At 37.6% G+C, this 13,375-nt stretch overlaps 1 protein-coding gene across 1 annotated transcript in view; it reads right to left on the bottom strand.

Moving 5' to 3' along the window:
* Positions 1-1,036: 1,036 nt before the first annotated feature.
* Positions 1,037-13,375, bottom strand: part of LOC132130641 (pyruvate carboxylase, mitochondrial) — a 126,040-nt gene continuing 113,701 nt past the window's right edge. The window contains exons 17-21 of the mRNA XM_059542413.1: positions 8,540-8,784; positions 5,461-5,640; positions 3,879-4,127; positions 3,563-3,703; positions 1,037-2,563 (exon numbers count right to left, since the gene is read on the bottom strand). Of these exons, the coding sequence (XP_059398396.1) occupies positions 2,312-2,563; positions 3,563-3,703; positions 3,879-4,127; positions 5,461-5,640; positions 8,540-8,784 (1,067 nt within the window). The 3' untranslated portion in view covers positions 1,037-2,311. The remainder of the gene's footprint in view (positions 2,564-3,562; positions 3,704-3,878; positions 4,128-5,460; positions 5,641-8,539; positions 8,785-13,375) is intronic.

Raw genomic sequence — 13,375 nt, 5'->3', positions numbered from 1 at the left:
CAAAAAACAAACCCTGCAGAGCTTCATCCACAAATAACAATCCATCAGTTGAGCGAATCAACTCACCCCACACTTGCTGCCAGAATAGAATGAGCATATGGATGCACAGGGCTCCATCCATTTTCCTACATTATCTCACAATCCTATACCGCGTTTTGCCACGAGCGCACCAATATGGAGCCATCAGTCAGCAGTATTGTTGGCAGGCTAACTATCCCTAATCAGAAGACTCTAAGAAGCTAATGAACATAATTATTCACATGATGGATCTTACATTACAGATGGTTTCTTGAGCCACATGTAGAAGATAGACGGACAATCAATGGCATGTGATGTCATCGGCACGTGAGATCACCTGATCACAGATCTGAATGTCACCCACTCAAACAATGATTCATAAAAGCATCATGTCAAGCTATTTTTACATTGTGGTTTGCATATTCACATGTATATTGACTACATGAGAGTGTAAATTGAACAATTGCATGACCACATGTTTAATTATTGATTTAGATGCACAAAATTCTAAAAATATCAAACAGGACACTGTAGACAGACTTATCTTCCTTTTATTTATATATATATTCTCCAACATTTTTCAATGATAAAAGAACACACACAAGGGTATGGTGCATTAGTATTTGCATATGCTATATTTCTCATTATCAGAACAGATCGAAAGAGATGAACTTCACAGAAAACAGGCATTCAAATGGAAAGATAACGAATGCTATTAAAGGCATCAGATCTGAAATGTCACAAAAATTAGTTCCAATTCCCTTCAGAAGAATCCCAATTTCAAAAAAACAGTGACAATCTATTCACAGAAATATTTACCCTGTCGAAATTCAACCGTTTGAGTTAACAATGTCAAGTACCTATTCATCAGCAATGTACGATGCTATATTACGACGCATGACCCATTTAACAACAACTTTGATAAATACTGAATTGTTGTATTGGTGGCATGAAACAAAGCCAAGCATCAACCACTTCTCGACTCAAAAACTCTCATGGACCCACAGATGGTTGTATGGTTCACACGGATAAAACACCACGCTCTAGTCTCCACCTTGGGATGCTATGATGAACGATGAGAAAATATCCATGGTGCAGGCTATTGGTCCTCATGAAGAATTGGTCTACTTAGAGTCAAGACTGTTAAAACCATTTCAGACGCAGCCCAATGGACCTCTTTTGCCCCAACAGCCGTGCGTCTCATAGATTTCAGGCTGAGTGCTTTCAATTACTCGAATGGCGTTGAATTAAACCTCTCATTATCTATTATGAATTACATCAGTCGTGTCCAACAAGGGAAATTAGAGAAAGCTGGAGAATAAAGCCATTCGGTGTCACTACAGCAGCCATGAGGCATCTGCTGCAAAGGGGAATGTAGCAGGACAGTGAAATAAATTCACATTAAGAGAGGAATTGGTACACAATCAAGAGACGCGCCCTGGGAAAAGGACGTTCCCCTAAAGCCTGTGTTCCAACTCAATGTGTCCCGAAGCTGCTGCGGAGTCTATAAGTGCTCTTGAATATAGAGTCATCGATCCTCGTCAGCCTCAGTGGAGCTCACTTCAGCCCAAACCACCTGAGTAACTATTCTCCACCTTTACATGATTCACAACTCAAGTGTAAGACTCAAGAGACGAGGTCGGATCCATTCTTGCACTTATTTTCCCAGCAACAAAGCAGGCCATTGGTCAGAATTGGCCATTGGGTATGTGTGACATAGCTATTTGTCTTGAAATAAATTGAATTTCGCTTTGCAATTCAAGTAAGATAGTCTGCGCCATAAGACTTTTAAGGGGAAATAAAGGATTGTGCATGTTTTTTTTAAAATAAAATTTCCAGTCATAGTGCTTTGAGTTTATGTAAACGATCACGACCAAAGTTATTACTTAATGTGACTAGGAATGCATCTAATTATGTCTCTTTCTATCATTAATTTATTGCTTGTTATATTTTCAGTGTAAATCTTTTAGATTTGAACTACATTCATTAATATTAATTAAAGACTGACAAACATTTCTTGGTCAACAGCATAAGACTAGCTCACATCCTCATCATGTATAAAGTGACTGAGGATCACAAAAGCACATATGACACTAAAGTCAAAGTATTCAAGCTTGAAAGTAAAAATGTTTTCAGATTCATCCGTCATTCTTTGAGATTCTGTAAAAATAAGCTCAATCTTTCTCCCTTAATAAGCATGCTGACTTCATATGTAACTGAGTGTGTGTGTGTTTAGCCTGGCAGGGATTGGCAGTGGTGATGTGTTATTCCCTGCTGTTGGACTTCATGATATCTATTCAGTGATCTCCAGAATAAGATCGTCTCCTTCCAGAGTGCTGTCGGCGGTCACATAGATCTTGGCCACGGTGCCGGAAAGCGGCGAGTTCACCACCGTCTCCATTTTCATGGCACTGAGGACGCAGAGCGGTTGTCCTTTCTCCACCTGCTGGCCCTGCTTCACTTTGACCTCCACCACCTTACCAGGCATAGGAGCCCCAATCTGGCCACGAACGTCCTTCAGGGCTTTAGGGTGGAAATGCATCTCCTAAAAATACATGAAAATTGATTTAGCAGGGACATCAGTTTCATTTACACAACTATTCCCAAGAAATATATCCATGCTGAATATAATAAGATAATTTGTGTGTGTGTTCTGGTAAATGGTTTATGAGGACACCAATGTCTATAGTGACATGGGTACTACAATATAAACATTGTTTATGAGAACATCCATACAAATTTATATAAATTTATATAAATATTTATATACATTTATTATATTTATCCATTAAATTTGTGTTTGTGTGTGATATATATCACACACAAACACAAATTTATATATATATATGTGTGTGTGTGTGTGTGTGTGTGTGTATATATAATAAATGTCAAAATAAATAAAAATAATACATTATAAAACGCATTGGTTCAGCATTTATTTAGGAAACTTAAATTGAAATGAAATAAAAAAAATAAAACTAACATAACTGCGAAAACCTGGAAAAAAAAATACAATAAAATTGTATTTTCCAAATGTTTCAAAACTTACTAAAATAATATAATGTCCACAATAATAATAATTTAATTACTTTTATGCATGGTGTATTAGAAAACAAAAATAAAAATGCCACAAGACAGCAATTACACTAATTTGAAAGTGAAATTTAACACAAATACTGTATGGAGATACATAAAGGCTACACAATCATTTTTTTTATTAAAAAATATCAGTTAGCACATTAATTATGGCCGCCTAAATCACCAAAACAAGCTAAATAAACTGAAACAAAAACTGAAAACTGAAATAAAAACTACATTTACAAAAAATCTGAAACTTTAATAACCTATAACTAAAACTAATGGCTGGTTTCATGCGATAGTAAAATCTGTACAGAAAAATCTCATTTTGACAATGATGCTGTCTGGACGCTGGACGTGACATAAAATCACGAACGTACCAGTTTTATTTACATAAATGACCTCTTGTCAGTCCACCCTCAAGCAGTTGGAGCAAAACTGCCAAAAATAAAACAAGAAAACACACCTTCATTGCCACAGTGTCTTTGACCAGAACAGATCTCAGCTGACCATTGAGCTCGAAGAACACCTCTCTCTGACCGGCTTTATTAAGGTCTCCTAGAGCCAGAGCCTTGATATGAAGCGTCTTGCCTCGCTCCAGCTCCACCTGAGACAGACAGCAGACATACGAGGAGAGGAAATAAGGAACTTATGGTTGGAATGTAGAAATGACACATACAATCATGGATGACAGGAAGATTTATGGCACAGCAACAGCAAATAAAAATGTGATGCTACTTCGGTTTAATAATTGAAAATGTTGTATATATATATCCTCCCACCTCGAACTCTTCAGCAATCTTGGGACCATCCAGGAAGAGTCTAGTGTCCAGACAATCCACAGGGCCAAAGGTTCTGGTGAATTCTTTGAACTCCTGGAACACTTTGGGGTACATGGCTGCAGACATCACATCCTCCGGGGTGATTTCATCACCGTGTGCATCTCGCAGCTGCTTCTCCAAGACCTGGAAATCCATGGGGGGCAGGGAGGCTCCAGGACGCCCTTCCACACGGGGAAGAGACTTCAAAACCTGTGCCAAAAACAAGTGATGAGAACCTGAGAAAAGAGCAGGTGCCTGAACACACAAACGTATATTTCCTCGTTGTATTTTCAATCTGCTTGTAAGTGGATGATGTAGAGTGCTGGCAATCCCCCTGAGCCCCACAATGAATCTGAGAATATTTATAACCGATCCTTATCAGGAGCAGGATTAATCTCTCCCTACTGCTTCATTTAAATGAATTTAAGCGGATGAAGAATCAAGTGCAAGAAGCGTAGAAAAATGTTACTTGAAATGGCAAAATGTACATTTTTATTCATCAAATCAAAGGCTACACCGCAGACCTGAATAAAACACTTTTTATGCAATCAAACGAAAGCTTGCATAATGATGAACAATATTAATGTTACAAAACAGATGGGAAAAAATAAGGCCACGTTGCTCAAATGTTTGTTATCTAAATTATATGCAAAGCAGATGGCCTACTAATTCTGAAAAAAGAGACGTTGTAAATAAATTAGCTGCATACACATGCATGCACAGAGAAGCTTTAACACAAGCATTGTTCATTTCTGATGTGAGACGCATTTGTCAGGGAAATGGCTAATCTTGCACTGGAATGGCTGCAGGGTAATTGGGGCGTTCAAGACAAAAGGAATGACATGGTTTTGCCATGCATATCTCTGACAAGCACAACACAGCGTTAATGCGCTCTAGAGACCGTAGGGAAACCCTCCCAAGACAGACTTCACTGCGATCAACCGAATATCTTCAGCGAGAGAGCTAAAGCTTATTTTACTCACCGCAGAGATGTTCAATAACTCGTATTTATGAAAAACTGTACAAAACAGGTTCTTCTCTTTTTTCTTTAAACTTAAGTTCAACTTTAGTCATTTAAATAATAAATTCTTAAACCTTCATCTGACCCTTTGATACTCATCCCAACCCCATACAAGACATTCATTCCATATTTCTAACCCTGGGGGAGTATTACAGAAACTTTTCATCTTAATTCTATACTAAAGATTTGGAAAAGTTATATTCCCTAAGTGAAATCAAAAAGTGTGAACATCTTTTTAGGATGTTTCTGTAACACAACACCAACCACTAGTTCTAGCCTAAACCTAAACCACTTAACGCTAGTTGACGCTTAAATTTGAACCCTAAACACTATTCCTACTATCAGAATGTTTGTATTAAAAAACAACAACACTGGACCCTTTCATTGTATAGACAAAAACGGTTTTCAAAATATCTTGACATGAGTATGAGTAAATGCTGACTGAATAATTTGCCCACCGTTAGACCCTGTACAACATTTAATTGCTGTAACTGTATTTCAGCAGCACTGTGCGGGTTGTACCTTTGACCTGAAGGGCTCCGGGAAACCTCCATGGGGGATGCCGATGTGTCCTTGCAGGAATTCCACCACGGAGAGGGGGAAAGACAGCTCGTCCGCTCTCTCCTCCACCTCTGCCCGAGTCAGAGCGTTCTGCACCATGAACTGCGCCAGATCGCCAACAATCTTAGACGAGGGTGTCACCTGAAGAAAGGGGAAGAGAGGAGAAGGACAGATAAGCAAGAAAGGAAAGACATGCTTGCTTAGGCCTCCATCGATACATCTCAGCTCTCCGCCAGGCTTATCCACCCTCAGGCCGTCTGGCCAATATAAACTAGGAATAAGAGAGGAGACCGAGTGCAGTGGCAAACAGGAACACAGCTAAGGGAGAAGATAACATTCGTTGTAAGTACAAAAGGGAAAAAGAATGGGAGAAAGAGAGAACGGAGAGGTGCTAATGAAACCCAGCGCTAACTGTTAGCTCGGCTTACGATATTGACAATATTAACAGCGATGGGACTCTGAGAACAGAAAGCCAACTATCTCCGATCATTTAATTAAGCCCAGGGAAATGAAAAGCAGCAAGGCGAGACCAAACGCTCACAGACGCCTTTGATTGCAGGAGATCAGTCAGAGCCTCTCTGAAACACAGCAGATAAGCTTTGCTTAAAGCTCTTCCCAGTTGATCTGTCTCTGGGCCATATGAGACAGGGACAGGATTATTTATTCGCTCCCTCTTTCTGCCCCTTTTTTGCCAAGTTATTTTTATTAAATTTCATCTGGAGATTGAGACGGTTGCAACGGAATAAGAGGGATGAGGAGGTGGAAGGAGAAAAGAGAGAGGAAAGCAGGCAATTAAATCCGCGGTTCAGAGAGGAGCTCTCGGGTCCACGGTGCTCATGATCTCATGAGCGTGAGCAGATTTCAAGAGTGAGGGTGAGACCCTTCTGAACGCAGGGGGTGATAATTAAGCCCTATTTAACCTGGGAGAATGCTGCATATGAGCGATTTAAACTGTGTTGATCGTGTTGGTCACGTGACGTGATTACAGTGTATGAACAATCTTAAACATTCCATTCATTGATGGAAAAAGGGGGAAAAAACCCAGCACTTCTGCATGAATCTAAAGAATAACACATATTTGCTCATCTCAAATGACTGGCTTCCAAGCTTGAATGCAATGAAGGGGTGAAATGTGTTTTAAATCTCTGAAAGGACTGATTATAGACACCTAAAAAAGATCTGGATTTCACATTATACAGGAAGTACAGAATACGAAATTGGATTTCAAGTCAAGAGAGCCAGACTGAATACTGCTTAACCACTTAGTTCCACTATCTAGTATCTAGCTGAATAGCTGTGGTTGCACATCACATTATTTGTGATCAGATCTTATTCCAATGCAGTTAATATTCGAAACAGTTATTCCTAGAGTTTTTACATTTTATGAATAGAACTAAAAAGCAGAATTATTTTTTAATTATAATGCATGCAGTGTTTATGAGCTCATATTAAACAAGCGACTATATGAAATACTTTTTTTTGTATAATAGGAAAGGCAATATTTTTTAGTAGAAAACATTTCTGAAAGTGACATTAAGTGTTAAAAAGGTGCTATATAAATAAAACATTTCTCTATTATCATCATCATCATTCAAATTTTAATTTGTCACATCAAAGAAACATTTAAAATAACTTAGTAAAGGATAAAATAATTCAAATGGAGGAAAGATTGAAGAAAAACTGAAATCTAAAAATATATTGCATGAAATATATATTTTTTCATGGACATGTAACTATCTTTACTTTATATTTTTCTTTATCAACTTCTACCTACTAAAGGCTTGAGCGGCTTTTATGCTGCTAATGATATCTTATGATAGATTTCTCAGATGACTGATTTTTTTAAAGCTATAAGCCATGTTTTGAAACAATTACGTGCCAGGAACTGATGTTTCAAATGAACTAGTATGGACAGAAAAAAATAAAAATAAATTAAAGGAAAATTAAACTATTCCAGTGCAAAATTACAGGAAAACAACTGCAAAACCCTCAGACAAAAACATCTATCTTTTATATCTTCTAAGGGAGTTCAAAGTGGTAGCTGTCCAACGCAGTCTTTGAATAAATGACCTTTGATGAAAGTTTAATAAGAACTGATTATTTTGTATGATAGAGGAATTGATGTTACATGTTTGCACGTTACATTTGACATAAAATAAATCAAATTATAACAAAATACTTTTGAAGAATTCTAACATCAGATTAATATCAGCAAACTGGGAAATGGACATGCTTGACAATAAAAGGAATGACTCATAAAACATGAGCATATTACAACATCACGACTCAAGCGTGTGAAACAACATCTGAGGAAAAGACGTCAACCTAATTAGTTCAAATGTGTGATGTCTGATTACATATAAAGACACCAGACTAGAGAAATGTAAATGTCTGTGTGATTTCAGAGAGACTGAAGATCTGGATTAACATCAGCAATAACAGACATGAAGGGTTGAAGGAGTTTATCATAACAGTTTGCACATTAATGCAACGTGTACTACTGCATTATTATTTTTCTATTTGAGTCATCATGTCTAAAACCTTTTAAGTATTATAACATTTAATAAGAAATGAGCTGACCTGATTTCTCGTTTGGCAATCACTGAATAGTGTAAAAGGGACTGCATACTTTTCAGGATCCTTGGTTCTGTCAGCTTTTTTTAATTAATTTTCTCAAAATTCAATTCCTATTAAAGAATTCTATGCAAATCCAACTCAGAGAAGAATTACAAAAGACTCAGAGGAGCATTATAAAATTGCTATGTTCGACAAAGTGTTCAAATGATATAAACAAATACATTTGCAATGCTTCATAGGAGTCAGTCTTTGCCCATTTTTTGCTGTAGTTTCTAACCCATCTCTTATTAATCAATCCAAGATTATGGCTGTAGTTTGTCTCAAATGGGACAACTTGACTGTTGCATTATGGGCACGAGTGAATCCCTATAAAACAGAGCTCAAGTCTACAAAGCCCATCACAAATAACTAAAAATAGGTTTGAATATGTAAATAATGAAAATGTTGTGGGATAATTGCTCACTTTGATGAGGTCACCGAGCAGCTTGTTGGCCTCTACGTAGGCTTTCTTCACCTCCTTAAACTTGTTCCCCAGCCCCATACTGTGTGCTTGAAAGTGGAGATTGGTATACTGGCCGCCTGGGATCTCGTTCTCATAGACATCAGCATTCCCAGACTTCATGGTGGCAGTGCAGTCAAATGGAGCATAAAGGCCTCGGGTCACCTCCCAATACTCACTGTAGTCAAATACCTTCTCAAGAGAGATGCCTGAGAAAGAGACAAAGTGGGTGAAAAAAAAAATGAAACATCATTAGTCTACCAAGAAGATAAGCAATCTGAGAACAAGTAGCTCAACAAATGACTATCTGACTAATATTTAATCAAAAATAATGAAAGTCCTTGTCTCTTAAACAGACTGCACCAGCTAATCAGGCATTCTTCTAAAGCTTTTAATCAGTCATCAACAGCTCAGCACACAGAGGCCTGTATGTGGTAGAAGCAGGGAATTGGTGGCGGAGCATAGATTGCTTCCTGCCACTCACGGCTTCATCGTTTACCAGCAGCTGTCAGTCAATTAATCAATAAATGAGGCGCGCCATTTGCAACAGAGTTTACATGCTCATTTGGCTCCCTCAATCTCACTAATTGTACATCACTGTGATCACAACAGTTTTACACATGCACAAATCTGTTCTAACGTGCATGCACATATTCGTTATAGCAGAGAACAACTGCGGAAATCACAATAACACTCATGAAACTAGCTTGCATGCATTTTTCTTCTCCTACTCGCTGCCACCCTGACTACAGGCTATTAGGCGCTATTGATGTTACGATGTTAAAAAATGGAGCGTCCAGCTCGCCCCATGCAGACCAATCTATCAGAGCACGTCAGTCAGTCCAGGAATTGATCTCTGGCCACACGGCCTTTATCGTGATAAACTAGCTTAAAGAAAATAGAGAAAGAGATACTCTGGGAGCAGGACAACGAGAGATTGATAGAGTGAGCGAGAAAGGCAGATTAAATAATGACAAGATGAAAGAGAAAGTTGAAGGACAATCGGGAAGATGACAGGATGCTTTATCTATCCATCCATCCATCTAGATGGACTGATAAGCAAACTGGCTTGGTATCTCTCATTTCACAATAAATCCTCGCTCCCGTCTTGGTATGTTTTTATAAGGGCGCTTTTAACCTTTATTTTCTCCCTTTTTATTCACTTTAATTCTGTATTATGGAAATTCATCTAGAAAAAAGGAAACAATAGATTTTATTTTAGTTGTCAAAATGATGGTTAAATGATGGAAAAGTTCAAAGATGGATGAAAAAAATTATGGATGGATGAGGACGGGTGGAAAGAGAAATTCATGGAAGGATGGTTAGAAAAATAAAATAAATGATATAATGATAGAAAGAAAGATACAACAATACAAAGAATTACACAAAACGATACGATACAATACAATACAAAGAATGATACAACAATACAAAGAGTGAAACAATGATAAAGAATTATAGAAAGAAAAAGAAAGAAAGAAAGAAACTATAGGATGTTATTCAGTGAACAAACTTTTGCGTTTAGCAGATTTGCAACAAATAGTGTCTGATTTTGAACATTTTTACATAAGTGCCACAGAGTCAATTTGCAGGTTGTCAAAACACTCAGCAGTTCTTGTTTTTGTCAGCTGTCCGTGAGAATCAACAGAACATGTGATACTTGTTGCTGTGTAAAGGTGGCTAAAGGGTTAAATAGAAGCATGAAAGAAAACACCAATCACAATACAGCATGCAAACAGATGAAAGAAACAAGACCAATCGGAACTCAGTGTGCAAATAGCATGATAACAACGTTATCGCCTTTGGTTATATTTTAAATGGTAAATATTCTATCGATGCAAGTTCGTTTGATTTTTGGTAAGTATTTTGAGAGGTTCGGGCGGAGGTTCAGGAGGAGGAGAGAACAAATGGAATGCTTGGGGAATATCAATACAGTGCCGGCTTGCGAGTGCTGTAAAAAGTATTAAGCATTTGTCAGCGCGGTCTCTTTCTCTTCACATCAAAACATATGGCAGCTTGTTTTAAAAAGCTGTAAACAGGTGATTAATACTGGATGTTGCATATGGCAACAAAACAGTGCACAGAGACTGCAATAACACTGCCACAGGAAACCCGACAGCCTCCAAACAATTCAATTACCTAGGCAACACCTCCAGGAGCGAAAACTAAAGAAACGCAGGGCACCGAGAGCGAGGGGGGTATGGCTGAATCTTGTGGGAATAAAACAAACTGAATCAACAAAGGTGTGAACACCTCCTCCTCATGTGAGCTCTATGATGCATTGCGTACCACCAAAGTCACACACCCACGCCATGTAGTGCTCCAGAGGAGGGGGTTGTATTTATACATAAAAGATGGACTTTCATAGAAACAACAACCAGGGTTTTCCGGTATGTTAGTGCCACAGCTCACATCTCTGTGATTCATTAATGTGATGTTTGGTGGCTTAATTAGAAAGTCTAGTGTGTAAATGATATAAGCTTACACAGCCAGCATTTTAACAGCTGCTTTCTATATTTGCCAATTTCAAGATATTCCTTTTTCTGCCATGAGTTCAACATTTAATGCCATGACTTTATGAATTTAAGATGTTCTTCTCTGATTTAAGACATTTTTAGCCCTTAATTTGTGCCATATGAAAACTTTATAAGAGCTCTATAAGGCTCTTGACTGGACTTTTTAATTTATCAGTATTGGTCGATATTGAAAACGATCAGTGGGTAGTAACGAGTTACATTTACTTCGTTACTCTTACTTGAGTAATTTTTTGGGGAAAAATCTGTACTTTTACTTCGTTACTGTGGGCCACGCTCCTCTCGTTACTTAATGCAATAAATGTTATAGATATAGATGCTTCAGTTTGATCCAAATGCACCGTCTACTTTTCTCTGGACAATGAGCGAATGATTCATTCTTTTGAGTCAATTCTGTTGTTCAAACCAGTTGGCTAACCATTGAATTTTTCGTGAATCAGTTTGAATGATTTGTTCAGTATCCTGCCACGCGCGCTGAGCGTCTGAAGCGGTTCACTCAGAGTTGTAACGTTTAAGAACAGAAAGAGCGCTGAAGATGTGGCTTGAGCTGCACTGAATTGAAAGCAAATCTGCAAATGCTATTATTTGCTTGCGATGAAGATCTGTATTGGATGAACACCACGTGCGCTGTCTACGGTTCAACAGGTATAACTACATTTGATTACAGTACACGATACCACTATGAAATTAGTTTGTTGTAACTTATAACAGAGGGGAACCAAGTTGAATGCAGCTTCCAAAAGACAAAAAATAGCCGATTAATATTTTCTATATTTGATACAATCACACCGGCGTGAGAACTCAGTGAGTCATATCATTAGCTGCTAAAATCAGATCTGCATTCGCTGGCTGGCGGTGAGCCAGAGACAGACGCGTTTTTACAGCAGTGCGCATTATAACCAATCACACAAGATTCTGTTGAGCTTATTAAAGCATTGGCCAATCAGAGGTGTTCCGATGAGTCATCGCTGAAATGCCGGTGCTTCCTCCACTCGCTCACTGACGGAATACCTCTTTCTGGCGAATTCTCTCTTCAGAAACAACAAAGTGCAGATGTGTGTGTACGAATCTTTAATTAAGATATCGATTTCACAGTGTTAACAGGTTTAGTGATTTTAATGGGAGTTTCTGAGAGTGATTGATAGACTGTCAGTGAAAATGATCTTTGATAATGTAAATGTTATTTGCTCTGTTTCTGAACAATGAAAGATTAGTAGCAGTTTTTATATCACATTGACTTTCAATGTTAAATTCACATTTCATATAAAGTAAGTCGTATTAAAAATATGTTATGACATGACACCTATATTACATAAGTAAACAGACAGGTTTTTATAATAAATTACATAATTAGGCTACTTTGCCCATCACATATTATAATTATTAACAATTTATGAAAAGTGAGAATACAGATATTTCATTATATAGTTCATGCTTCTAGGAATGTTTCTAATAAAAATGAAAAAAAAAAAAAAATAATAATAATAATGCTTAAACCGTTTGGAAACCGCTGGAAACCGTTTCGCTGCTTAATATTTTTTTGGAACCTTGTTTAGGATTATTTGATGAACAGAAAGATAAAAAGAACATCATTGATAGTAAATCAACATATTGGAATAATTTCTGAAGGATTATGTGACATTGAAGACTGGAGTAAAGGCTGATGAAATATATATATATTTATTTATTTATTTATTTATTTATTTATAGACACACACACATACATTTCATATATATATCTAAATAAAAATAGACTCAGTATATATGACCCAAAGTAACTAGTAACTAACTACTTGAGTAGATTTTTTATCCGATACTTTTTTACTCTTACTGAAGTAACTATTCAGACTAGTACTTTTACTTGAGTAAATATTTCTATAAGTACTTACTTGAGTACAGTTTTTGGGTACTCTACCCACCTCTGAAAACTATTTTGTAATAATCCTTTAGTTATAGAGAAACAATATCCACAAATGAATGTCAATATTCAGCACAACGGCACCTTTCCTTAAGTGATGTTAATTATACAGTCAACAGGATGTCAGAAGTGTTGACATTTGCTGTGGCAGTATGAAGCAACCTTAATGAAGTAGATTTTCATGCCATTGGTCACTACAGCTGCAGGTGACGCAGTGACCCAGGGTTGGACAGATGGTCTCCCACTCGACCATACTGAAAAGTCTCTGGCCACAAACACACACACCCTACTGTGAGAAGGCCCAATGGGGCACGAGACTCATCAGTGAAGGTTAAGCACCAGCAGCCA

This window comes from Carassius carassius, chromosome 47 (assembly GCF_963082965.1).
Source record: "Carassius carassius chromosome 47, fCarCar2.1, whole genome shotgun sequence".
Lineage (NCBI taxonomy): Eukaryota > Metazoa > Chordata > Actinopteri > Cypriniformes > Cyprinidae > Carassius > Carassius carassius.
The sequence above is the reverse complement of the archived record's forward strand: the minus strand, read 5'-3'. Positions and strand labels throughout refer to the sequence as shown.